This window comes from Vidua chalybeata, chromosome Z (assembly GCF_026979565.1).
Source record: "Vidua chalybeata isolate OUT-0048 chromosome Z, bVidCha1 merged haplotype, whole genome shotgun sequence".
Classification (NCBI taxonomy): Eukaryota; Metazoa; Chordata; class Aves; order Passeriformes; family Viduidae; genus Vidua; species Vidua chalybeata.
In genome coordinates this window covers 1,375,790-1,402,148 of record NC_071570.1, presented here as the reverse complement: position 1 = coordinate 1,402,148, position 26,359 = coordinate 1,375,790, and the positions used below count along the sequence as shown (strand labels likewise).

The window sequence follows — 26,359 nt, the reverse complement described above, 5'->3', positions numbered from 1 at the left end:
CCATCCATCCATCATCCATCCATCATCTATCCATCCATCCATCCATCCATCATCCATACATCCCTCCATCATCCATCCATCCATCCATCCATCCATCCATCCATCCATCATCCATCCATGATCCATCCATCTATCCATCATCCATCCATCCATCCATCATCCATCCATCCATCCATCCATCCATCCATCCATCCATCCATCCATCATCCATCCATCCATCATCCATCCATCATCCATCCATCTATCCATCATCCATCCATCCATCATCCATCCATCCATCCATCATCCATCCATCCATCCATCATCCATCCATCATCCATCCATCATCCATCCATCCATCATCCATCCATCCATCCATCCACCCATCCATCCATCATCCATTCATCATCCATCCATCCCTCCATCATCCATCCATCCATCCATCCATCATCCATCCATCATCCATCCATCCATCCATCCATCCATCCATCCATCCATCCATCCATCCATCATCCATCCATCCATCATCCATCATCCATCATCCATCCATCCATCCATCATCCATCCATCATCCATCCATCCATCCATCCATCCATCCATCATCCATCCATCATCCATCCATCCATCCATCCATCCATCCATCCATCATCCATCCATCCATCCATCATCCATCCATCATCCATCCATCCATCCATCCATCATCCATCATCCATCATCCATCCATCCATCATCCATCCATCCATCCATCCATCCATCCATCCATCCATCCATCCATCATCCATCCATCCATCATCCATCCATCCATCATCCATCCATCATCCATCCATCCCTCCATCATCCATCCATCCATCCATCATCCATCCATCCATCCATCCATCATCCATCCATCATCCATCCATCCATCCATCCATCCATCATCCATCCATCCATCATCCATCATCCATCATCCATCCATCATCCATCCATCCATCATCCATCCATCCATCCATCATCCATCATCCATCCATCCATCCATCCATCATCCATCCATCCATCCATCCATCCATCCATCCATCCATCCATCCATCCATCCATCATCCATCCATCCATCACCCATCCATCATCCATCCATCCATCATCCATCCATCCATCATCCATCCATCCATCCATCCATCCATCCATCATCCATCCATCCATCATCCATCCATCCATCCATCATCCATCCATCATCCATCCATCCATCCATCCATCCATCCATCCATCCATCCATCATCCATCCATCATCCATCCATCCATCCATCCATCCATCCATCCATCCATCATCCATCCATCCATCATCCATCATCCATCCATCCATCCATCCATCCATCCATCCATCCATCCATCCATCATCCATCCATCCCTTATCCATCCCTCATCCATCCATCCATCATCCATCCATCATCCATCCATCCATCCATCCATCCATCCATCCATCCATCCATCCATCCATCATCCATCCATCCCTTATCCATCCCTCATCCATCCATCCATCCATCCATCCATCATCCATCCATCCATCCATCCATCCATCCATCCATCCATCATCCATCCATCCATCCATCCATCCATCCATCCATCCATCCATCCATATGAGTCCCTGCTAACTGGGGTACTTACAGACCCCAGCACACAACTAACAAGTCACAGCAGCATGCCTCTACAAAACTTCATCGTAAATTTGTTTATTCATTACAAAGCGAAGTGCACTTACTTTACCTAAAAGCCTGCTATTTCCTAAACTCACTGAAGGCCATTACCATTAAGTAGGCTGAATCACTCAATGGTTATAACGACCTGCTGCACATTAAAATTGTTAAATCCCAGTTCTTTTGCCTGTACCTATAGTTTCACCCTCCATTTACAAATGTCAGGTGATTCAATGTGCAACATTGTCTTTGAGAGCCACAAAAATGCCAGTGAAAATACATGGTGGTAGGAAATACCTCAGTTTGAGTACTTAAGAGACTCAGAAATTTCATATGTTGTTATTTTCTATTCCCAAAATCCCTTAGAAAGCCTATTTGAAAATCCTTGCTGAACTGAAAATGTCCATGTGTGGTGGAAAGTAAGGAGGCATTTGGAGGCACTGACACGGGCAGTTGGGTATTACACAGCCCTGCTTCCCTCCCTGTAGGTATGAGTATACCTATCCTGACTTCACACAAGTGGAGAGAGACATTAATTCACTGCAGTGCAGAGCTGGAAAAATACTAGACGCATATAATGACATCAGTTAAAATGTGAAATAAGCATCAGCCTGACAAGGAAAAAAAAATATAATTAATGCTATATTTTTGGCTACATTTTTGTTCCATACTAATGTTTACTTAGAACCATTTTAGTTTGTCAGATAAATCCTTAAAAGTTCATTATTTATTTCTTCAGATCACAGTGCACAGTTTTTTCTATAGGGAAAATTTCTAAACAGGAAAGAGTACATGTTGTATCAGAATAAAGCATTAATGAGCCAAATACCCTGCAACTGAGGATAAATTACAGGTTCAAGCAAGTCATTATCTTGAGTCACCTCTATTTCTGTTAAGGAACACTGTCCTAGAAATATGTTCAATTCAAAACAAACTGAGAAGACAAGACTGCAGTTTCTAGGATTCTACTAGAATGGCAAATAATAGTTTCTAAAAGACTATCAGAATTCCCTTGGTTTTTAAATCTCTGAAAAATCTTATACATGACAACTTATTGGTATGAAATAGTATTTTTATAACACAAAAGCTATAAAGATCATATCTAGGTATTTCTAAAGTCCCTTCTAACTCAACCATTCTATGCGTCCACATTAGACATCCAACTCTTAAATAATACAGTGGGACACAACCCAGCAAATATTTCAGTGGCCTTAAATTTTTTTCCAGCTAAAAGAAATCAAAATTGTATTAGCAGGACTGGAATAATCCTACTTGTTTTCTCATTTTTGATTCCTGTAGCATTAAACATGCAGAAAACTTAAGTGACACAACTCAGAACAACCTCAGCAGTCTACTCTGCAAATTCATCTGTAAAACAGCACTGGAAGTCTATCACGAAAACAGTTATTTCTCAACAGATTTTCTCAGATATTTCTTCTTCTCTATCAGAAGAGATTCACAAGATCAACAGTTTCAAGGTTACACCAAAAAAGAAAAGTTTAATTCCCCAATTTGAACACTCTATCAAGTTATACTGTTTGCAAAGAGCTTATGTGGCACAGTAACGATTAAAGGGCCATTCATAATAATTAAAGATGTCACAGCCGGGCCTTCTCCCTCCTAACTCCAGCTCTGTGTGACACATGTGATGCTCTGGATGCCCTGAAAAAGGGATCAAGGCTCCATCACACCTCAGTTCTATGCTGATTTGAATCACACATCCTGCCAGGCTGCGACTTGCAGTTCGTAAGATTCTGAAATACCACACAATTTTCTGGATGCTGGAAGACAAATGAGTTGTAGTAGCGTCTTGCCCCCTAAAAATTACAGAATTATCCTGCTGGTTGCTGCCTACAAGTCAGCAGAGACACAAAAAGTGGTTCCACGCAGAAGCAAACTACCTTGTACAAAGCCGAGATTTCAGATTGGTGCATATTTTGATACTAAATACCTTTTTAAGCCAAATCATCAATCAAACTGTCATTTTTAAGGAGTCCTGTGGCCATTAACTGGCAGAAGATAAGATAGTTTAACTGCTCTGCTCCATGTGAGAAAACCCTGCCACAGAGAGAAGCAACTGCTCTCCCAGTATCCCTCTGAGGCTCACACTGATCCAATCTGTGATCCGCTGATCCCATGTGGGGAGCCTCCATGACCTGTGAGCTGGGGGTCCTGGGTTGCAAACACTTCCAATGGCACGTGCGGCACTCAACTGCTCATGCCAGATGGGGGATGAGGGTATTACTGTCCCATCAGATGCCCACTCAGAATCCCCAGCAGGTTCAACCAGGCTTAAACCAAGTTCAATGATATTTCCATGTTGGAAACAGCTGATATCAGCCTAAAACCTCACCTCCATATGTTACACACAGGCAAAAACAGGCAAGCATACATGGGGTACTGCTCTTGCTGTTGACATAGCTAAAGCAGCATTTTAGTACATTTGAACACAAATACATTCAATTCTTAGTAACAAAGGATGCTTCTTTCCTCTTAAAAAATTAACTTCATTCTATTTACATCCCTAAGTCATGCCAGCAAGAGCCCATTTGCTACTAATAGTCTCTTTTCCCTTGTCAGAATGATTGTTGTCTTCCCTTTTGTCACAGCCTTTCCCACTAATTGCAATGACACCTCCCAATTTTGGAATGGCTGATCAGCTTATAAGCTTCCCCACAGCTAATCTAGGTCAACAAGCTACTAATAAGGCCAGCATATGTTTCTTTTATTTAACACTACTGAGATCTTTATAAATCGCTTCTGTCTCCCAATAAAAGGCACCCCAGGGATTCAAGACCCTCTGTGGGTTTGAGGAGTAACAGTGACACAGCAGACAGAGAATGAGGGGTATAAAAACACTGCACACAGAGTAGGCAGCCTGTGCCTGTGGACAGCTCAAGGAAGAGAAGGCAAAGCTGCCCAAGGTTTCACCAGGTGACTCAAACAGCGTCTCCAGGGGTCCTACTGCACACACAACTTTGGCTACTGGCAGCCCACAGGTGAAAAGCAAAGCTCAGGCTCAGGGGCTTGAAGTTGCCTGATCTTCCATTTTCACAGTGTCCTCTTTCAAACATGGCCTGAGCATGAGAATATAATGAAGGCCCTTTTTCTGAGAAGACATTCGTTTTCACTCTACTTGGAATGCTTAATAAAAATGGGATTACCACTTTTGCTGCACTACATAGGGGCAAAAAATATCTCATTATAAAGCAGTTTCTCATAAACAGAATATAATTTTATCACAGAATCATAGAATGGCTTGTGTTGTAAGGAATTTTCAAGATCATCTCATTCCATCCCCCTGCCATGGGCAGGGACACCTTCCACTATCCCACGTTGCTAAAAGCCTTATTCAGCCTGGCCTTGGACGCTTCCAGGGACCCAAGATGCTCTGGGCACCCTGTGCCAGGGCCCTCACACCCTCACAGCCAGTAATTCTTTCCCAATATCCCATCTGCCCCTGCCCTCTGGCAGTGGGAAGCCATTTTATATCCAGGCTAGACAATAAATGCTTTATTTTCTGAACAAAAATGTTACAAACTATTTCAAAGTTAAGAAGCACTAAATTGTCTTTGAGGATTTTAATTCTTATTTTTGAGGCAAAGTCAACCAGTCAGTTCTGCAGCCTTCCATTCTGAAGAGAATTTATTGCAAGAACCTATATCTTATAGCACATAGTAAATACCACCCAAGTGAAGGATGGAGATAAAAATCAATACAGATTTTTCAAAGTAACAAATTCACCAGTCCAAGTATTGTATGGCAACATAAGTTTGTTGGGATGAACAGGTCATCAGCTACTGCTTTAAAGCAAACACAGAAAATTAAACAAGCTGGTTAAGCTGCAGATAAATAACCTGAAGCCATATCCACAGAAATGCTCTTTGCCTGTTCACCTCAGTGAGATGATGTCTGCATGGAAATAATCAGGGATAGGAATGACTAAAAGCCACTGTTTCTATCAACAGGTTCCCCCAAAGCATGGAACTGGGAGAGCAGGGCTGTGAGGCTTCCTGCACTGACAGTGAAATTAACATAAGCCTGAGGTTAAACATCACATTTAGAAAATTTAGAAAATAGTCATACTGTTGTGATAACTATCATTGAAATAATTTCTTTCTAGCACAACCCATATGTGATTCAAAAGAGGACTAAAAAATCTCTTTTACTCTTGAACTGCTCAGACTGGAGGTACTTCAGTTCACCATCAGAAACCAGGGATATTTGGCTATTCCCCTCATGTTATTTGCAGAGGCAGATTTCACTGCTTTAGTGAAACTGTTCATTACCCTCAATTCCTTCCTTTATTCTTTTCCTTTGGTTAAAAAATGAATGGGAAAGCTGATGCTCAGAGGATTCACTATTGAGCAGTTCAAAGCTGATGCTTAGAGGGTTCAGTGTTTAAAAGCTCTGGCCACAGGGCACTAATTCCAAGCAGCTTCATCGTTTATTATGTTATAATTTAACCTGTGAAGTCTCTCAATGTCTGCTGCCGTGGGAGCAGGAGCAGTCTCTTTTCTCTAGGGCCTGCCATTGTGAACACTTCTCTGGTATGATTAAGAGATCAGTAAACTGAGATTTAATTTAATGGCCCAATTAAGAGATGAAGGTTTGAACCCAGATTGTAAAACCTTTGCCTACAGATCATTCCTACAGTACCATTACAGCCTACCCAAGCCCAGGCTCCTGGTGTCCATGGTGTGATACAAACCTGTGTGTTTCAAACCATCCCCAGAGCTGTGCAGCTCTAAGCAACACAAACCCCACATTCCAACAGTACCAATGGAGAAGGAATAGAAGAGGATGGAATCAGTTTTCATGTTATGTCTTAATAAATGTATAGGTTATAAATCAATCACTGAACATCTTACTAGCATTATCTTGCTTTTTGATCACTGAAAGCTGACATTCCTGAAATTAAAGAGCCTTTCAAAATTAGGTTTCCTAGTGTCAAAGGACTTCAACTCCCAAATCTGAAACAATTCTAGGAAGCTTTTAATCTGAAAAACCGCTCTAATTTAACCCCATTCATTTCCCTGCTGTAAGAAAGATGCCAGAACGATGAGCTTAACAAAATTACTGCATACTCTATTTACCTAATTCTATTTAATCAATTTAGACATCTCAGTTGAAGTCTAAAATGCCAATTTAGCTCAAATCTTATCATTTAAAAGTTACAACTCCTGTATGAGAAGAAACACTTCTGTTCTATAACCACATTTCCAAATGAGAATTAAATTGGAAAGCAAACAAGTTTGAAGCATTCATGCAGCAAGCTGGATTATGCTTCTAAGTTATTCCCCTTAAGATGCACCTTTGATTTTATGAACTCCATCTCAATAGTTCTCTGCTCCAACTATCCCATTGCTATTCTCCAGTGGCAGAGGAAGCTCTCTGCTAAAGAGCTTCTCAGAAGCACTGTGGACATCAAGAAAAAAAGGCAGGAAAACCAGAAAGCTCACAGAGTCTGAAGTTGTGTGGGAGACAAATTTGTTTATCTTCCTGTGTGAGCAGCCTAGAGAATTTTGAGCCAGCAATTACATCTCATTATTGGCAATGCTAAATGATATTATTAAGCAATTGGCAAATTTTAATTTCATCACACACACACACTAAAAATTTCAGATTTTTCAGCTCAATGTGGCCTCTAATACATGGGTCAGATCACGTCTTGCAGCTCTGTAAGTATTTTTCTTTGTTGAAACACAGTGATTCACACAATTTTTTCTGAGCAGAGAATGGATCAAGAGCATTCCCTGGGAGAAGGAGCTGGGGGTGCTGTGGGTGAGAGCTGGACCTGCCCCAGCCTGAACCCCCCTGCCCGGGGCTGATCCCCCAGTGTGGGCAGCAGGGCAGGGGGATTCTGCCCCTGTGCCCCTGTGCTCAGCTGAGAGCCCACCTGCAGAGCTGCCCCAGCCCTGGCTCCAACAGCACAAGGACGTGGAGCTGCTGGAGCCAGCCCAGAGGAGGCCCCGGAGCTGCTGCCAGGGCTGGAGCCCCTCTGCTCTGGAGCCAGCCTGGCAGAGCTGGGGCTGTTCAGCTGCACAAGAGAAGGCTCCAGGGAGAGCTCAGAGCCCCTGCCAGGGCCTCAAGGGGCTCCAGGAGAGCTGCACAGGGACTGGGGACAAGGCATGCAGGGACAGCACACAGGCAATGGCTTCCACTGCCAGAGGGCAGGGCTGTATTAGGTATAAGGAAAAAATTTATTCACAGTTACTTTAAGGAAAACATTGGACAGAGTTTTGAGCAATCCAGTCTAGTGGAAGGTGTCCCTGACCATGGAATGGAAGGTGGAACAAGATGGGCTTTAGGGTCCATTCCCACTGAAATTCTTCTGGGATCGTATGAAATACGTTGCAGTAGCAATACATTGTTCCTGTAGAAAGTCACACGTTACAACTTAAAGACAATTTTTAGTTCAGCATAAACAGGATTTAAAAGCACTGTTTAAAGTAACATCCTGTACTCTTTTTCCTAAACAACAGTCATAAACATTTTTGCTCAGAAAATCCCATCAGACTTCTGTAAGAGGAAACCATACCAAAGAAATTAAATTACTAACATAGAAAACCATAAAGCAAATAGTGGTTTGCTTGGGGAACTGAAACTTCTCAAATACAGCAGTATGTATCTTCAAGGATAGCAATTTTCACAGTAGCTTAAGAAACATAATCAACCCCACAAAAAGATGAAGACTTTTTTTTTTACTGAAGAGTAAAAAGGGAATTCAGGACTTCATCCTCCTCTCAGATGTGAGGAACTACAGCAGTGCAGTCAGACTTTACAAGTATTGATGTTTAAGGACACCACTCACAACTTATTTTAAAAAGGAAAAAAACAATGTTTACAGCTGGTACATAGGTCTCCATCTTTGCTCTCCAAGCAGATACAGCAGGGCGGTGATGACGCTCAAGTACAACCTACAGCATCCCACAACATGCACAAGTTACACAAGTCTCTGATCTGTACCCCTTTAAAGCACACATTCTTCTCTAATTCCATCTGACTCCTACCAGTATCAGGAGAATTTAACACAAACCTCTTTCCTCATGTAATTCCCTGAATCTCACTGAAACCTCTGTGACTACCAAAGAAATCAACACAAGTGCAACCAATAGAATTCTTAGTGTCTCACACAGCCCTGCACATGAGCAGCTGTGGTGATAATGTAGAAAAAAAGGAAAACTGGATGGTGTTTCTAGCCCCATGAAGTCATTTGATGTTAAGAGTCCATGTCTAATTAGTGAGGTGCATGGCAACCTCTAGTGGCATATGCCTGCTTAGGAAACAGCAAACATTCCAACACATGAAGCTACAGGAAAAGCATTCGCCTGAAGTGATCAGCCCTCCTCTTGTCACTAATTTTATTAGAATGACATGGAGACAGCTAATCTGAGGAAGAACCCTCCAAGTGTTACATATACTACAGCAGTCAGGCAAGCTGCAGAAAAGCCAGGTATCATGAATGAAAGCTGTTGTCAAATAGGTTAAAGGAATTCATGCCAACTGACTTGCAGCGTAAAGTGACAAACTGAATATCCACACTACTATGCAGGTACATTTAAATATAATTTTAAGATAGTATAAACAGCGGCACTCCACAGTGCAGTGCAGTACCACCCTCAGCAATCTGCTAAGAAAGCTCTGAGTAATTAAACACAAACCCATGGTAGCAGTGCATAGAGAATGTCAGAATATTCTGAGCTGGAAGGGACTCAGAAGGATCACTGAGTCCAACTCTTCAGTGAATGGCCCATACAGGGATCAGAGAAGGCAAGGATTTCAAAGTCAGGGCAATCTACAACAGAGGACATCCAACACTAAGTGAATCCTGGATCTTACTAGGAAACATCTATTACTTCTATTTTTAACTTCCAGCAGCTGCTGGTGATAGATTTACACAAATCTGACAATTTTCATGCTTTGCTGGAACGTGATACAAATCACCCAACATTATGAAGTTGTATTTTACTGAGCTCTTAAGTGCACTACATTGACTATTCCCAGCTCATTCTTTCACAGAAAATGGTCTTCAGAATTTAAAACAATTGGCTGTCTCTGCTCAGAATAGGATTAGGAAAAAGCCTGCATGGAAATGGAATTAATTCTCACATTAAGGAAGGAGTCATTAGAGCATCTGGTGAGGTTTAAATTATGACTGTCTATTCAGTTGTATTGCTAAGCAGATTTTAAGTGTTTCAGAGCTACTTAATTTAGAAACCTATATTACTGAAAAAAACCTGAAATACTTAATGTAATATAAAGTACTATTTTATTTTTCCTTCACATAAAACGCCTTCTGATTAAGATGCTTGTACTCTGATGGTGAAGCAGAATAGGAGCATAAATATATATATTCTGCTTTGGCACCATGGACAAAGCTGAGTCCACCATTACTGCTGGTGAAATTTAGTAATTGTGGATAATAGACTTCCTAAGGTCGAAAAAGGAAGAACCATATATGACTCAAATACTAGCCCCTTAAGAAATCCATGTATTTGAACTGCTTTTCTTGGTAACTGAAACTTCATAGCAAATCTAGTGTATTTTGAGAGGAAATCAGGTTAAAATACTTCCTTGATTGTGATTAAACCTGCCAAGGAACCCAGGGCTGTAAAGTTTCTGAGAAGAAAATGCAGTAAAGTCTAACAGGAGACAGGCTGCTCCTGGAACTGGCTCTTCCTTCTAGCCTGCCTATGTCCTAATCCCACAGGACACTTTACAACAGATTTTAATACATCTTTAATGTCGTGTCTTTTGATTTACAAGCAATCATGATCACAGCGACAAATTAAATTCCAGTCTTGGTGGTCATTTTTGCCTATTGTCCAGATGTACAGTTTTCTAGCTCCAGAATAAGATCCTCTTTCCCTAATACTCCTCTTGTTTCGCTGGTTCTGTTTCAAATCTAAAGTCACCTCCTTCATTTCAATTTCCACTTATAATAATATGGAGTGCCTGGCTATAATAAGACAGAAGCTTAAAAGCAACAGCATGGAATGCCTTTGTACTATGTAAGAAAGCCATAGTATACACAATACAGATCTTATTGCCTTTGTTTTGCTTCTTCAGTTGACAAGCATGACCATTTTCTCTACCAACCCTTACATTACTTCCAGGCAAAACAATACAGCTCCAACCCTGCCAGCACCCAATGGCTGGGATAGCTGGCATCCTTCTCTCTGCTGTGCTACCAGACTAACATGTCTACAATTCTCCAAATGCACTGAGATCTCAGGCTGATTTACAGAATCATAGAATAGAACTATAGAACCATTTAGGTTGGAAAAGCTCTTGAAGACCATTGAGTCCAAGCATTCAGCCAGCACTGCCCAAGGCTACCACTGACTCATGTCCCCAGGTGCCTCATGGCTCTTAAACACCTCCAGGATGGGGACTACAACAACTGGACTCAATGATCTTCTACTCTGACAGAATCTCCTTTCCCTGTTTTCTGCCATTCACCCCTTTGCCTTCTTTCTGCACTCATCAGTGTCAAGCAGCAGAACAAGTCTGTCTGCCTCCAGTAAGAATATCACAGCTAAAAATCCTGCAGCCATGTTAAAGTTACATTGTAACTATACAGGTTGAGAGACATTAGGAATAAGGCTCCCAAATGTTAGAGGATCTTGATAAAATGCTGCATGAAATGAGTGAAAGAGAAGTTCTTGAGTCTTGAGACAAGTAACTGCTTCCTGCTGCTAATATACCCAGAAGAACACATCTCACTTTGGGCTGCAGAAACAGCCAAAGAATAAAACAGAACAAAATCAGAACCCAGGATTCTAGGAACAAGCTCTGAAGTGGCAAATGAGTAAGAACCACACCAAGTTTTTGAGGGTTGGAGAATTGTATCTCATACCACACCAGGATCTCTGATTTCAGAACATTTCAAAGGCTTGGAAAACTCAGACTTCAAGTCTATGATTTGAGAAATGAGCACAGCAAATATTTGAGACAATGTCTGTGGCAAGTAAGGGGAAAATAGCTCCATTTCAAATTCTGAACCCTCTTTACTTCTGCCAAGGGTATGAAAAGAGGGCAAGTACAAGGCAGGTGAAAGGCACCAACACAATGCATTCATTGGTAACCTGTCCTACTTATACCACCAACCATTTTCAAAGGAGAAGTGTCTTGGAGAGAATTAAATCCTTAAGAACAAGCTGTGTGTCATGTTAACCCAGTCCTTGACAAAGTGTACAGGTACACAATTATTATTTTTGGCACGCAGTCTGTACCTGACAAGCCCTGTAACAATTTATTCCAGATCACATTAAAAAGGACCTTCCCAGTTTCCCTTGGAGCGTGGAGCAGGGCTGGCTGCCAAGATGAGAAGGATGCCTGGCACAGGGTTACCTGCCTTTACAATGTGCTCTGCAGCACAGAAACACAATAGGAAGGACCAACTTCAATATCTGCTTCTTCAAAGTTCTGGCCTTGTTTTAGAACCAGAGCAGATACTGACTATTGGCTACTATACAGGATAATAAACTTAATCATTTGGAAAGCATAGATTTAGGCTTTATTGCCCATATTTGCAGGGTATTGTCAAAAAATGATCATTTAATTATGTCTGATTTTAAAAACAGACCTTTTGCCAAATATGCAGGAAGAAATAAGCAGAGAATCCATGCTGTACAGTACTTGAGAACCACCACTCAGCGCATTTTTATAATAACTGAATACATGACTGAATTTGTAATTCACAAAAACCCCTCAAAACCTTCTGTTTTGAAGGCAGGTATTGAACTGTTCTGTTAAGAGGATCAAAAGGCAGAAGTTTCTCAGACAGAGAAAGTAGTCTTTTACTGTCTATTCAGAGCAGGTTCAAGTATAGAGCAAGTAAGATTTATTCTGGGATTACTTAGTTACTCAGTTATAATTTCTGCTGTTTAGTCCATTGGTATCTACTAAGGCATACAAAATTAATGTTTCTGTACTACTAAGGCTTACAAAATTCAAGCTTCTCTACTCCAGACTTCCAGTAAAGACAATTTTCCAGCAGAGTCTTTATATTTACCTGATGATCCTCTGAGCAGCATACTGATGAAGCGAGCGGAACTGTGCCGACATATTTGCTAAGGCTGCCAGACAATTTGTGTGAAGGTATTTGTCCTGTCAGAAAGAAGAGGAAAGATAAAAAAACCAACACATCAAACTGTTCGTTGGATATGTATGTTGTTTTTAAAGCACAGGCAGAAATGCAAAGCATATATACTCAGTGATGTTCAAACATGTTTTCTTAAAATATAAGGCTTATAAAAGAGTATACAAATATACAAATATACGAATTTCAGAGTATATACATACATATATGTATAGACAGGTTTGTATTTGTCTTTCAATGTTCATTTACAGTTGCACCACAGCTGTAACATATGCACAAAGACATTTTCCTTCACTCTACCTTTCTCTCTCTCCCTTTTGTAATCTTATCCTAAAACTTCCTACTTCATAACTCATTTCCCTCTTGACTCTTTCACACCATTCCATATATCCCACAACTACAACCATACCTTACTTCAGAGCACTGGTCCACATTTCAGCATCCCTGAAATCATTTGGCCAGATAAGCATTTATCTGATGGCCCTTTCAAAGTCAAGGGTTCTCACAGAATTAAACTTGTCCGCTTATCCAATCCAAAGGGGATTAATTTCCCTATTCAAGTCTGAAATATTCATTTACATAACACAATACATTCTAAATACTACAAATATATGCCAAATTTGTTCTCATTCCTTCCAATTCTTTTTATCATAAAAGTAACATCCTTCGTTTTTGCAGTTCAAAATATATTTAATATTTTGGCTACTGTTTAATGTAAAAAATTCTGTGCCTTTAATCATTGAAAATATTCAGAAGTGCGTGACACTATGTTTGTGTTTGCAAAAATGATGAAAAACCTATTGTGCATTGAAAAATGCACAAAATCAATCTAGGCTAATAAGGCTCTGAAGTTAAAGCAGTTTTGCTTTGCCAGAGCTCAAAGAGGTCTTCTGGCCCAGTCCCTGTCACACTTCCTAAAAAACGAACAATAAATAGACCTGAAATTCCCACTTTTAAGTCATTCAGAGAGGTAAATAGCCTATAAGGAATAACTTCTTCTCATGAAACTAAGAAACTCTTTCTTCTCAATTGAAGAGAAGAAAGACCTGAATGAAGGTCTTTAGAGAACCATACTCAATGAACTGGAAGACAACACAGAAATTGTGTTACAATCTCACAAACACTTAGTTAACACTGCTGATCTATTTTCTTCCTTCCTGCAAAACGAGATGCCAACTGGTTGCAATAGAAATAATAAAATCCCCCTCCCTCTTTGAAATGGAATTTAACCTGCTGAGGTTAGGAATTCACAAGTGCTCAACACAACTCTTACCCTTGTCCGTGTCATGTTGTACTGGATGGTTCTTATCACAACCAGTATCAGAAGACTCCCAAGTGAGATCTCTGTTAGGACACGCTCAGCATACCAAGTAATGTTTTTCAGTATCTGCAAAAAGAAAAAAATAAAAGAAAAAGGCTCTTCAGCACCTAGGTCTGAATAAGAACACAGGAAGCTGTCTGGAGTCTCACATTCCTTCGGACATGAAAATTAGTTTCCAGTCTCAAATGTTACTTAAATTTTGTACTCCAAAGCATAATTAAAATAAAATTAACAAAAGAAAAAAAAAAGTCAGACCTCTGCAGCATTGTCACCTAGTAGATCTCATCAACTTTAAGTCATGGAAACACAGCAAGTGTAGAAAGATGATAACACTTGGCACTTTGCGAACTTCTATGCCCTGTGTCACCACACTTATATACTCATCTTTATCCTTGACACTTTACGAAGTCTCCATTTACACCAAGACACCTGAATAACTCTGCCAAAGTCTTGCCATTTTCCCTCATCACTGGTTGGGCAAGAGAGAGCTCAACACAGGAGCTCTGACTGATGGGCAAGAGCACACACACTGAAGGTCGGGGACAGATCAACAGTGTGTTGGCTTCACAATGAAGCCTTTCCCCTGAAAAGTATGAAGTCTCTTCCTCTAATACTAAGAGAAAGTCATCCACTAAATTAAGAGCTTCGTGTCTTTCACTGCCCTCCACTATCAGGGTGGATGAAGTTAATCACCATTTCCAAGTTTACTGCAGAAAGAGAATCAATCCACTCTTTCCTTGTAGCCAGCCAACCTACATGGAGGAAACACATGTACCCAACACCCTGCCTTGAAGGACTGGTAAAAATGACTCAACAGGAACTGTCCTAAAAACATGGAAAAGATCCTCTATAAATTCAGGGTTGCTCTCGGTCAAAACATAAATATGTTTAACAAGGACTACTGCACGCAAAGCTATTGCCCTGTGTAACTTCAGAGAGAGAAGAGAGACTGTAGGAGAGCTGCACAGGGACTGGGGACAAGGCATGCAGGGACAGCACACAGGCAATGGCTTCCACTGCCAGAGGGCAGGCACAGGTGGGAGATTGGGAACTGGGAATTGCTGGCTGGGAGGGTGGGCAGGCCCTGGCACAGGGTGCCCAGAGCAGCTGTGGCTGCCCCTGCATCCCTGGAAGTGTCCAAGGCCAGGCTGGATGGGGCTTGGAGCTCCCTGGGACAGTGGAAGGTGCCCCTGCCCATGGCAGGGGTGGGACTGGATGGGCTTTGAGGTCTCTTCCAAGCCAAACCATTCTGTGAGTCTGTACCTCTGGAAGCTCTTTCACAGTACAAGAGACATTTGAAATAGCATCATTGTTATGATTCATGTTTATTGAATTATTCAAGCTTAAAGATTGAGGTATAAAAATAATTTTTATTATATATGAAGAGACAAAACAAAAATTCAGATCCCTCAAATAATTTTTAAAATAATTTTTTAAAAGCATCTCCATTATTACATGCTGCCCAGTACCTGGCTCTTTGTCAGCACCTTCCTATTTCCCACAAGAAAGCTAAAATGAAGCCAGTGACTGTAACCTCTACATGGGGAAAACACTACTTTACGGCAAGGGTGCCAAAACATCCCCACGTACAGGCTGAGGTGTAGTAAACACCTTTTTCTAAAAGGATCAATACGGGGAAGATGGAAAGACTTGAGAGGTATTTAAGGGGAGAATGGTCAAGGCTGTGGAACGAATAGGAAACATGAAATCACTACAAGAACGGTTTCCACAAATAGCAGGCGATGAGTGGATGCGGAAACCAATATAATTTCTGGTTATAACAAGTCACTAATACTATTTTAGGACAAAGTGATGATGGTATAAATGAAAACAAGTCATCCAAGGAGTTTCAGTAAACAAGGACAACTAGTCGGGATGAACAACATAGATGATTAACAGGAAATGCCTGAAAGACAAAGCAAAATCCACACATATTTTCACGAAAAAAGGCAACTGAAAATTTCAAAAGCTGTTAGCGTAAGTAATTAATGAATCACACGTACAAACTTCACTGCAAGAAGATACTCTGCTAGTGGAGAACTTGATCATCCCAAGGCTGCTAAGCATAAACATATGGTAAGATATAGCAAGTTCATGGGTTCCTTCACAAATGCAAAATGCTAACATAAGTGTAGACATTCATCCTGGTTGCCTTAATTGTAATTTTTTAATAACAGCTTATTTATGACTATGTGAATATACCTGTTCTCAGGAGAAGATTTTCTATAAAGAAATAAATCTCAAGCTCAAATATCTCAAGCTCAAATATCTGAAGCTCAGCACTGGAACTTTCCAGAAGAAAAACATATTGTTATATGAAGAATACAATATATGATCATTAAGTAATGGTTACTCTCAGTAATACATAAATATAGCAGGGATAAGTTGTGGTTGCACATTTAATTTCCTGACTTTTAAATGCTTATTGAAAATGTAACAGAGTTTTTAAAAGACAAAATACAGCTATGAAAATGGGTAGTATAAAATACTATTTATTTTGACATGACACACAATGTAAAATGAAAACAATAGTATAAGGGAACGTATTTCCTGATGATTATTGAAGAAATAATTTCACTCAATTTGCTCTGAAATGATACCCAAGAGTTTGGGTTTTTTATTTTTTTTCCCTCTTAGACAAAATACACTTATCCTGGCCAAATAACCATCAACTTAACTAATTGAATTTCTAGTAAGTTAGTTTTTGTAGTCACTGATTTATGAGTGAAATAATAGCAAAGCAACCTCCTCCCACAAATCAAACAATCCTCATGTTTCCTCCCACTCTCTTTGGTCCTATTTTGTGGGGCACAACCCTGCACTTCACCAACCAAAGTGGAAGTTCATGATTCACTCTATGCTGAAACTGAGAGTAGATTCCATCATGTGTTCTCTCCCACAGGGTGTCCCAGTAAGGACGAGGAATGGGACTGGGACAAGTTAAGTAGTCTCAAGTAGTACCTTGAGCCCTCCAACATCTCCAGACACATCTTTCTCATCCATTGGGGATCTCTCTTGTATATAGAAGCCATCACCCTTCCTGTTTTCCTTCCATGTAGCTTATTCCCACCTCCTTGCCCTCCCAGACCCCATTCCTTCTCAGCTCTTTCTTTTACCTGCTTCCATGCCCCCCACCCACACCTTATCATCACAGAACCACTGAATGGTTTGTGTTAGAAGGGACTTAACAGCTCAACCCACCTTCCACTATCCCAGGTTGCTCCAAGCCCTGTCCAGCCTGGCCTTGGACACTGCCAGGGATCCAGGGGCAGCCACAGTTGCTCTGGGCACCCTGTGCCATGGACTCACCACCTTCATAGGGAAGAATTTCTTCCCAGTATCCCATATAATCCTGCCTTTTGTCAGAGTGAAGCTACTCTCCTTTGTCCTATCCTGCCCATCCCAGTCTCTCATCAAAAAGAAGCCTGACTTCACCTTCCTCAGCTTTTTGCCACTCTGTTCCTATCCTGCCTCTTTATTCATCTCTCTTCTCAGCATCCCAAAATCTTGCCTACTTCTTGTTTAACTCTTGTCCCTCTCCCCTACTGCACATGTTCCATGTTGCATGTTCCATGCACAGCCAGTCCCAGCCTGTTTCAAATTTCTCCCAACTGCTGTCACATCAGGGCTCCCATGCTTACACATTTGCTTCAACATGTGGATGTGGCACTTGGGGACTTGGGTCACTGGTGACCTTGGCAGTGGTGGGGGAATGCTTGGAGTGGATGGACTTGCAGTGCTTTTCCAAGGTTATGTGTGGTTTCATCCCCTGGCAAGCAGCAGCAGAAACATCCCCGGGAACACAGTCCTGTCCCATGGGAGCTGGGAGCTGCACTTGCACAAGCTGCAGCTCCTCCCTGCCTATCTCAGCTGATAACGTGATCCCTGGGCACGGGAGGATGCACACAGCCCAGATGGCTCTGGGAGCAACAAAATGAGAATATTCAGTTTCCACAGACGTCAGGCCACCTCCGGCTACGTCTCTGCTGCACAGATGGAAACAGACTGCTCCCCGTGCCCAGAGACTGAAAATTTGGTCACATTTAGTCATATTATCAGCAGCAGAGCCCTGGCACAAAGGCCACCTGCCAAATTTCAGATTCCTAATGCAAAACATGAAGTTACCAGGCCTCATTAAGTAACATGTTGACAGCTGAAAGCATGGACAAAGACATGCTAATGTTCCAGTCTCACCCCAGAAACCTTCAGTGAAACCTTCCCTGAAACGCTGAAAACACCAGCCTGGGAAAAAAGACAGTTACTGAGATAACTATTCCTTGAAATAGTACACTACTCTTAAAAAAATATATATAAATTCACTGTTATAAAGTTGCATACCAGAACCTCTTACCTCTCCTCTACACTGGGGAAAGCAACCTGAGATGGCAGGCAGTGAAATGGCTATTTCAAAAACAACAGCAGCAACCACCACCATCCATTTTGGGTTTCAGAGGCATGAAGCATGAGAATACCTTAAATTTCAAAATCATTTACCTGGAACTAGTGCCCCCACTGTCCAATCTCATTGGTTTGTAGTTAACATTAAACAGGTAATAAAAAGAAAAAGCTTAATCTCTGGGATGGTCTTGCAAGAATAATTTTAAAAGGAATTAAAATGCTTTGATTGATTATTCTTCTGAATACCAGGCTCTTGGATAGTTCCAATTTAGGGAGCACAAACCGCAAAGATGCAAAGAGCAGGGGCTCAGTTCTGCATATACCAAGCAATGAGATTCTCAGTTTCCCACAACTTTGCTCATGAGATATTTTCTAACACACAAAAAATAAACACAGTTAAATCGTGATTTACAGTGTATCACCATTTCCCACAGCATAAAGTGCTACAGTAGCACAATAAGGTTACTGCTACATAAAATACCGTATGATGTTATTTTGATGTCTGATGTAATTTTATTTAGAATTTCATAAATCAGAGACAAAAGATCACCAATACTTGTCCCTCTGGGGAATTCTTACATTTATTTGCTTACTCTGCTATTATAATTATTGTTATTATTAGTGAAAGAAATTGAGTTCTGTGTGGTTACAGTGACCCACCTGCATTAAACCAATTGCAGGAACAGGTCCTATGATTTTGATCATATTTTCCAGGCAGTTAAGACCACATTCATTTTAAATAAAAAAATGTTTCAGCATCCTACAGCAGTCAAAAAGAGTTTCTGTGGTGTCCTGAGCTCCTTACCAGTTGGTATAATCACTAGATTTATAAAACTTTGCTCACTAAAATTAATACTAAAAATCAATAAATAAATGTGGGTTAAATGCCACAAAGGAAAATAGCCCATAAATGAACTGTACAGTGATGGTTCTTACAAGAACAGTACAGGACACATAGCAGAGAGAAAAACAGGTTGATCTAAAATATAGCACATCTTTTTTTCCTTCATCTTTTACCCAGGTGACGGAGGGAATAAAAAAATTCCCATCATTTTGCAGACCTATAATACCCTCTTAGGCTTTAGGAGATGTGGACTCCCCTACTTAATACTTAAGCAAGTATGAGACTAATTTCATACTTCATACTAGAGTTTTTGAACAATAACTTGCTCATTCGCACCTGAAAACACCTATTTAATTAATTCAAAGATATGAGTGAGGGGAATGCATTTATAAGTATGACTTTGAAACTTTTTTCCCTTACACTTATTTCCCTCCTCAGGATCTGCAGGAATGTGTAGGAGAAGCTCACACAGACAGGCCTGCAGCACCTCACAGCCACCTCTCATTATCCACCTAAGAACCAAATCCAGCAAAACTCTGGACACACGGCACTATTAACAAATGGAACCAGGCACTACAGAGCAGGAAAACATAACCACAGAGGAAAATAAGCAGTTACTGAACATCTGAAGTAAAATTAAAAAAAAAAAAAAAACTCTGAAGAAAATGGCAGAAGCAAAGGCATGACTGAAAAAAAAATCAGTGCAGGGCAAAAGGAACAAGGTGGGGTTTGTGTTTTTACTAAGATACAAGTAGTAAACCAATATCCACATTGCAAGCAAACACTACAACTCAGTTGGCAGGGTTAGCTGAAAGGCAGGATAAACCGGACATGAAAACTTGATTTATGTTTTCATTCCTCAGCTGGATCCTCATTAAGGAATTTTAAGGAAATCTTCCACTTTTACTCATCCAGTAAGGAATTTATTGGAAGACTTGCTGAATTTATTTATTGTGTAAAGCCTCTAAAATGAACGAAGAGTGATAGGGGAAGAGACTGAGGCAGGAATGACACCTTGCCTGCTGAATTCCAACTCTCAACAAGCCCAATTTATGAGAGAGAATGACTCAGTGACATGGAACCTAAAAAAACACATCACACATGTACAACTCTGGTGCACATGTACAGCTTCAAGGCACACAAAGTTGAGGCAGTAAAAAGTTTCAAGAAAATATTTCAGTCATCTGCATGGTTACTATAGGTGCTCCTAAAAGCTGCTTCCAAAAAGGTATTCCCAAGAAAAGGTATTCCCAGAGATTTAAATAATCCTTTCCTGCTTTCTACACACAGAGCTAAACTAAATAGTATGAAATTTCAGAGAAAAAATACTGTAAGTCTGGAAACTCACCTGGGAGAAGGTTCTTTTTAAGAACCTTGAAACTTGCTTTCAGCATTTTGCATTTCAATAATTTCACAAAGATAATAATTTCCCCAAAAGAGAATTTCTGTGTCCCAGTCAAAAAATTAAATTAAATCAGTGCAAATATCTCATGGAGTATCATAGTTTTAGAAGCTGGGAAACTAGGACATAATTGTCCAAGGTATTCTCCTGCACAGATGGTCAAGGTCCATCAAAACTAGTAAAAATTTGGATCCTGTTATATGGACAACATAAAATAGAAATTAATCTAACAGAGAGACAGAAAAAGAAGTGCCAAGTAAGGAAGTAACATTTAGTATGGAAAATACAACTCCAGCTAAAGGCTGCATCACACTAGTTAAGCAAAGTTTTTCAAGAGAAATAAAAAATAAAAAAGGTTTCCTGTTTTTTTTCCTCTCTCCTAGGCCCTCCACTTCCATGGCAAACATTCAGCACCTTTGAGGCAGTCTGCCCAGCTATTACTAGGCTAATTTGTAACAGGGAACACCAAAAATGACAGAAAAAGAGATATTTGTAGCAGTTTCTCTAGAGGAGGGAGTGTGTTTGTTCATTTCACTTGGGAGAAGCTTTGAAAGCAGTCTTCAGGTTCCCTCTCCTTACAAAAGAAAGATATATATGCCATCAAATTTGGATGAGCTCATACAGCCTCTGCCGAGGGAACAGATTTGCCAATGTATCTTCTTAGAAGTAAATATTTAAATTATCTTTAGAGCTGAAGGATTATTTACCAAAACAGCAACTCACCACTTCATGAATGGATCGGTTGAAGCCATCATCCTCTGTGAGGATCAGCAAAATGATAAGAGCCATGTAAACATGGTGTGAATTCCTTTCTTCAACGTGATACAGAATTTCAAGAATTGGCAGAACCTTTAGGGAAGGAAAAATGCGTGTATCAGTTTAGTCTTCAAATACCTCAGGCACTAAACAGAGGAGGCTCTAAAGGTCCCATGTATTGCCCTGCCCTTGACCTCATACCAATTCCTCCCTCTTGAAACAACCACCCCTGAGCAGTGACATACAGTGTCCAAACACCTTCTATCTGCTTTATTTTGCCTCACAAGAGAGTCTAAACAAGTGTTTTCTTGTGGTCAGAAATGGAATTTCAATCCCTAACAAATGAGATTCCCAGCCATACCAGTTACCATAACCTCCAAACACTTCAGTTCTCCTCTCTACACTATGGGGAACAATTGTTAAACAACATTTTCACCAGTCCAAGCAGGAAAACAGTTGTTTCTACCCATCTGTGCTACCACAAGCCTTCTCTGAAAAGCCTTTCCTCCTCAAACCTAGCCAAGCGCATCGAAGCTGAGGTGAACAGAGGCATTTTGAGACATGAAAATTAAATCTCATTTTGGTGTGTGAAGATAATCCAGAAAAAAAACCCAGTTTGGGTTGGGTTAAGACTAGAAGAGGCCTGTTTTTCCAATTTTAGATAACATGCAGCCAAAGAGAACTGACTGATCATTATGATTAGAGTTCAGCCCAAGGTCTTGCAACATTTCCACCAGGATGAACAGCTTAAGCCAAAGCCTTGCAATAATAAGGAAAATGAGATTTCATTGCAACAGCAAGAATACCTGAAGCTAGTCTAAAGTTAATCCAGATGCAAACATTGTCTCTTTACCAAATGAAAATTAGCTTTCTACTGGCTCAGTACAACGTGGCTTCCCTGGGCTGCAGAAATAGGCCGAAATCACAAAAAAGCCCTGGAAAAAGGAACTGGAGAAAGCCCTCAGTTCCAAGAAGCTTCTAGATACCTAAAAATTTGCTGTTTTTCAAAACAGGCCAAATGCAGCTGGATGAATCATGTGAAACCTATTCTGGTAAGCAGCCAGGACACCAAGTGCTTCACAAGCCTCTGAAGTTACCAAAATGTTCTCTTACAGTCAACCATCCTCAAAACAGTTGGGACATATGAAACCAGTTTTTATTAGAATTAAATGAGATTGATCTGAATGCTGCAGGCCACCAAAATATTTTGACACATGCTTTGGTCAGGGTCAAGACAAGATGACATCAGAAGCAGAGGGAGAATATACTTACAGTAATATTTTTATTAATATTAAATAAATATTAAAAGAAAAAAATTAATTACATGTTGTAAACATCCTTCCCTTGCCGTTTCAAAGGATCCTTCAGAAACCTCTCTCCCCAGTGGAAACTAGAGTATCATCTTTGTGTTTTCTGAATATCAGTCTTGAGTAAAGACCAGGTTTTCCCTACAACTTCTAATTAGCATACAGACAAAAAAAAAAAAAAGTCCTTTTCGTTGGATGGGGAGAAAGAGAGGCAAACATCACTGTGTTGGTCCACCATTCAAACTGTTTCCATCTCCAACACTTATATGTATCTTTGTACTGTAAAAGCTCTGTCATTTCCAAGTGCAAGAGTTATTCTAATGAGCTGGATAGAGCTGGAAGCAACATAAAACTAATGAAGAAATGTATTTACAATTTTGCAAGGACAACAACAAAAGCCTTGCTAAAGGTAACCACTGGAACAACTTCTTAGTTTTCCAGACAGATCCCAGATGGAAGCACAGGATGGTTTGGGTTGGAAGGGACCTTTAAAGATAATTGTGATTCAGTCTGGTTGTGTTAAATCATACAAACCACTCTGGCAAAACATACTCCTTCAGAACAGCCCAAAATATCTCCTCTGTCTACGCACATTAATGCTAATTGTAACTGAAAAAGTCCATTCATGGTCTCAAGTGCTCCAAGTCCTACAAGTGTGTGGCTACAAACTACATTTAAAAATACATGATACTGAGACATTGCAGCCATTCCCCTACAAGCCAATATGTGAAAGTGTTGTTACTAAAGCTCCATACTTGCTACCGAAGAGTAGTCTGGCACTCCAGATCATGGCAATCAGTCCTCCTGCCCCAAAAAAACCTCTGCTGCTTCCAAAACCTCCATTCCTTTGGCCATGTTTCCCTTTCCACTCCTTTTTCAGGCTCTGTGCCACTTACACACTGGACAAAACTCAGGGAGGCATATGGCAACTTAATTCTCTTTTATGTGCCATTTCTGGATGGAACCAGAATCAATTAGTACACTTTCCATAATCCTTCCTCCTTACAACATGTCTTTCTTTGTATATTGATTGCTGTGCTGCACACACACCTTTAGGACAAATATTACTGTTCTCAAAACAAAAACTAGTTAACAAGCCACCACTTCTACAAAAAGTTACAATAAAGATTCAATTAAAACTCTAATCATATGAAAATATAAAATTCAAAATACTCTGGGAGATGCCTGTGAGGAGTCTTGGGAGGAACCTGGAGGAGACAGTTTTCTTCAAAAGAGGAAGACTTTTAGGTAACTTCCTTGAAGAAGCCTGGGGCTGAAGCCTGGGTCTCGGGTCAAAGGGGTCAAAGATAATTGAACCCTGAGAGATGCCTGGAAGGAGTCTTGGGAGGATTTTGGAAGAGATGGATTCCTCCAAAAGAGAAGAATCCTCTCAGTTAATATTTTACTTATATTAAAATTTATCTAGACTTTCAACCAAAATACATTTCTATACTTCTATGCTGCATGCATACATTAAAACTTCTTTACTTATCTTCTTACACAATCCAATCCTATATTGAGAAGTCAGCCACCACTTCTTTTGTATTGCTGACCCTTTTCTCACAGCCATCACACTACCTCTGCTGCACCACTACTAACACTCCTCCCTCAGGAGCAGCTTTTAACTGGCAAGAAACAGCCACCATTAACAAGTTACATTTAATCCCCAAAACAAGTGGCAGGTAAAAACAGACACTGAAAATTGCAGGTGCTATATCCAGTCCAAGGTTGGTTTGCCCAGTAAAGTTTAAAAATAGATTTTAATAGTCTTTAGTACTAAACAAAATACAAGCAGCAACCTGCTTAAGACAAACTTATACTACAGGAAAAAATATTGCTGTAGCATCAGCTGATATAAATACATCATCATGTATGTTATTTCATTCCAATCACGTTGAGCAGCAACAAAATCTCAACTCAACAGCCAAAGAAAACACATCGAATAGCTCATTTCTTACACGCAGGAACCTAACTGGTATACTTACTTGCAATACTGGTGCTAATTGCTCTTTCAAACAAAGGCTTGACTGTCTCCTATCCACAGACCAGAACAATATCCTTATCAAAAAAATGTGTTAACTGCCCTCTATTTCATCTGTCCCACCACTTTCTAGAGGATCCCTGCAAGCACTTTGAAAAGGACAGCCAAATACTAGATGAAACTTCTCTAACAGAAGATACTCTAGCATCAGGTATTTAATCCATTTATTTTAAAAAATGAAGTCATGAAGGACACACAAAGATGCTATTTGTTTTGCCAAGCAGAATTATATTAAGAGCAAAAAAAGGTTCTTTATTAACAATAAAACACAAAGCCCAACAGAAGGTGAAGGTATTTACCCGTAACTGGCAGAGGGAGATACATACAAATGAGGAAGTGAGCTGAGACAGTATCTGTTGTACCAGCTAAGAAAAACAAACTTTTAATTTACAAGTTACTCTAAAGTTGAAAAAGAGCAGAGACACATTTCAAAAAATCCTTATGAAATGTTACAGAGCACCTTCTGGTGATGCTTCCTGAGCACGGAAAGGGAGACAAATTAAAACAGGGGAAAACACAACATATGGGATGCACTGAGTGCAGTGAAACAGGAACAACCTGCAAAACCCTCTAAAGTTTAGGATGAACTCTGAGCTGCATGCGGACGTGATCTCTCACACAGCACCTGTATACCTTACACCCCATTCATCCAACTGCTTCTGTACAAAGAGCCACTGATTTACACCATATGCCTCCAAAAAAGTCCTCCAAAGATCATTTTGACTCCGGATTAATGACCTTACTGTTTTTCTCCAATATCTCTGGATGGTGGAAATCAACCTCCAGGCTTTAATTCTTACCATCCCTCTCTGCAGGCAGAGATTCCTGGTTTTTTTCAAGGATTCCCCTTTATGAAGGCATATACACATCCTGATGCTCCCCAAGCTTTTCTCTGACCAGCTAGAATTAGCTTCCTAGGCCTCTCACAGTGTTATTAATAACTTTAAAGAAAAAAAAAAAAAAAACTTCCATGTTTCTCAACACAGATCCATTTTTCAATAGTCTGTAACTAGTTTTAGTTACAGACTATTGGAAGTACAGTCTGGAAGTACAACACCAGAATAGTACACAGTGTATCAGTACCACACTTGCCATACAGGGAAAGACAGCCAGCTCCTGTACTCAAGTCCCTTTATCTCATTATCAAGTGTAAGGCTGAATTACCCTTTTTCACCGCAGGATTGTAGTTAGGAGGTCATGATTTCTTTGTCCAGTAGCCCTCCCAGCCCTCCCAATTCTTTTTGGGTCTGGCTCAGCCTGCCTTAACGAGCAATTAAAATGGCTCTTCTCAGTTGGTTGCTGCTTATCCTTATCTATTGGCCCAATAAAAACGAGAGGATTGGACAAAGATGTCAGTAATTTGTCAGTAGAGATCAAAAAGAAGCAGCATGAAGAGCAAAACAAGAGTAGTTTCAAATGTTGGTATTGAAAAAAAAATCAAAATATCCACAAAAACATACTGTTGACTTTTCAGTGATGCTTTTCTGATTTTTTCCAGCTTTTCCCATGAAGTGTTTAAAGTTGCTGATAATTTCTG

The 26,359-nt window shown here is 40.4% G+C and overlaps 1 protein-coding gene across 7 annotated transcripts in view; it reads right to left on the bottom strand.

The window, feature by feature from the left end:
* Positions 1–26,359, bottom strand: part of DYM (dymeclin) — a 212,008-nt gene that overhangs the window by 103,228 nt on the left and 82,421 nt on the right. For all 7 annotated transcript variants that reach the window (XM_053931483.1, XM_053931487.1, XM_053931488.1 and 4 more), the window contains 3 exons: positions 21,442–21,567; positions 14,027–14,140; positions 12,667–12,761 (listed from right to left, as the gene is read on the bottom strand). In XM_053931483.1, the coding sequence (XP_053787458.1) occupies positions 12,667–12,761; positions 14,027–14,140; positions 21,442–21,567 (335 nt within the window). The remainder of the gene's footprint in view (positions 1–12,666; positions 12,762–14,026; positions 14,141–21,441; positions 21,568–26,359) is intronic.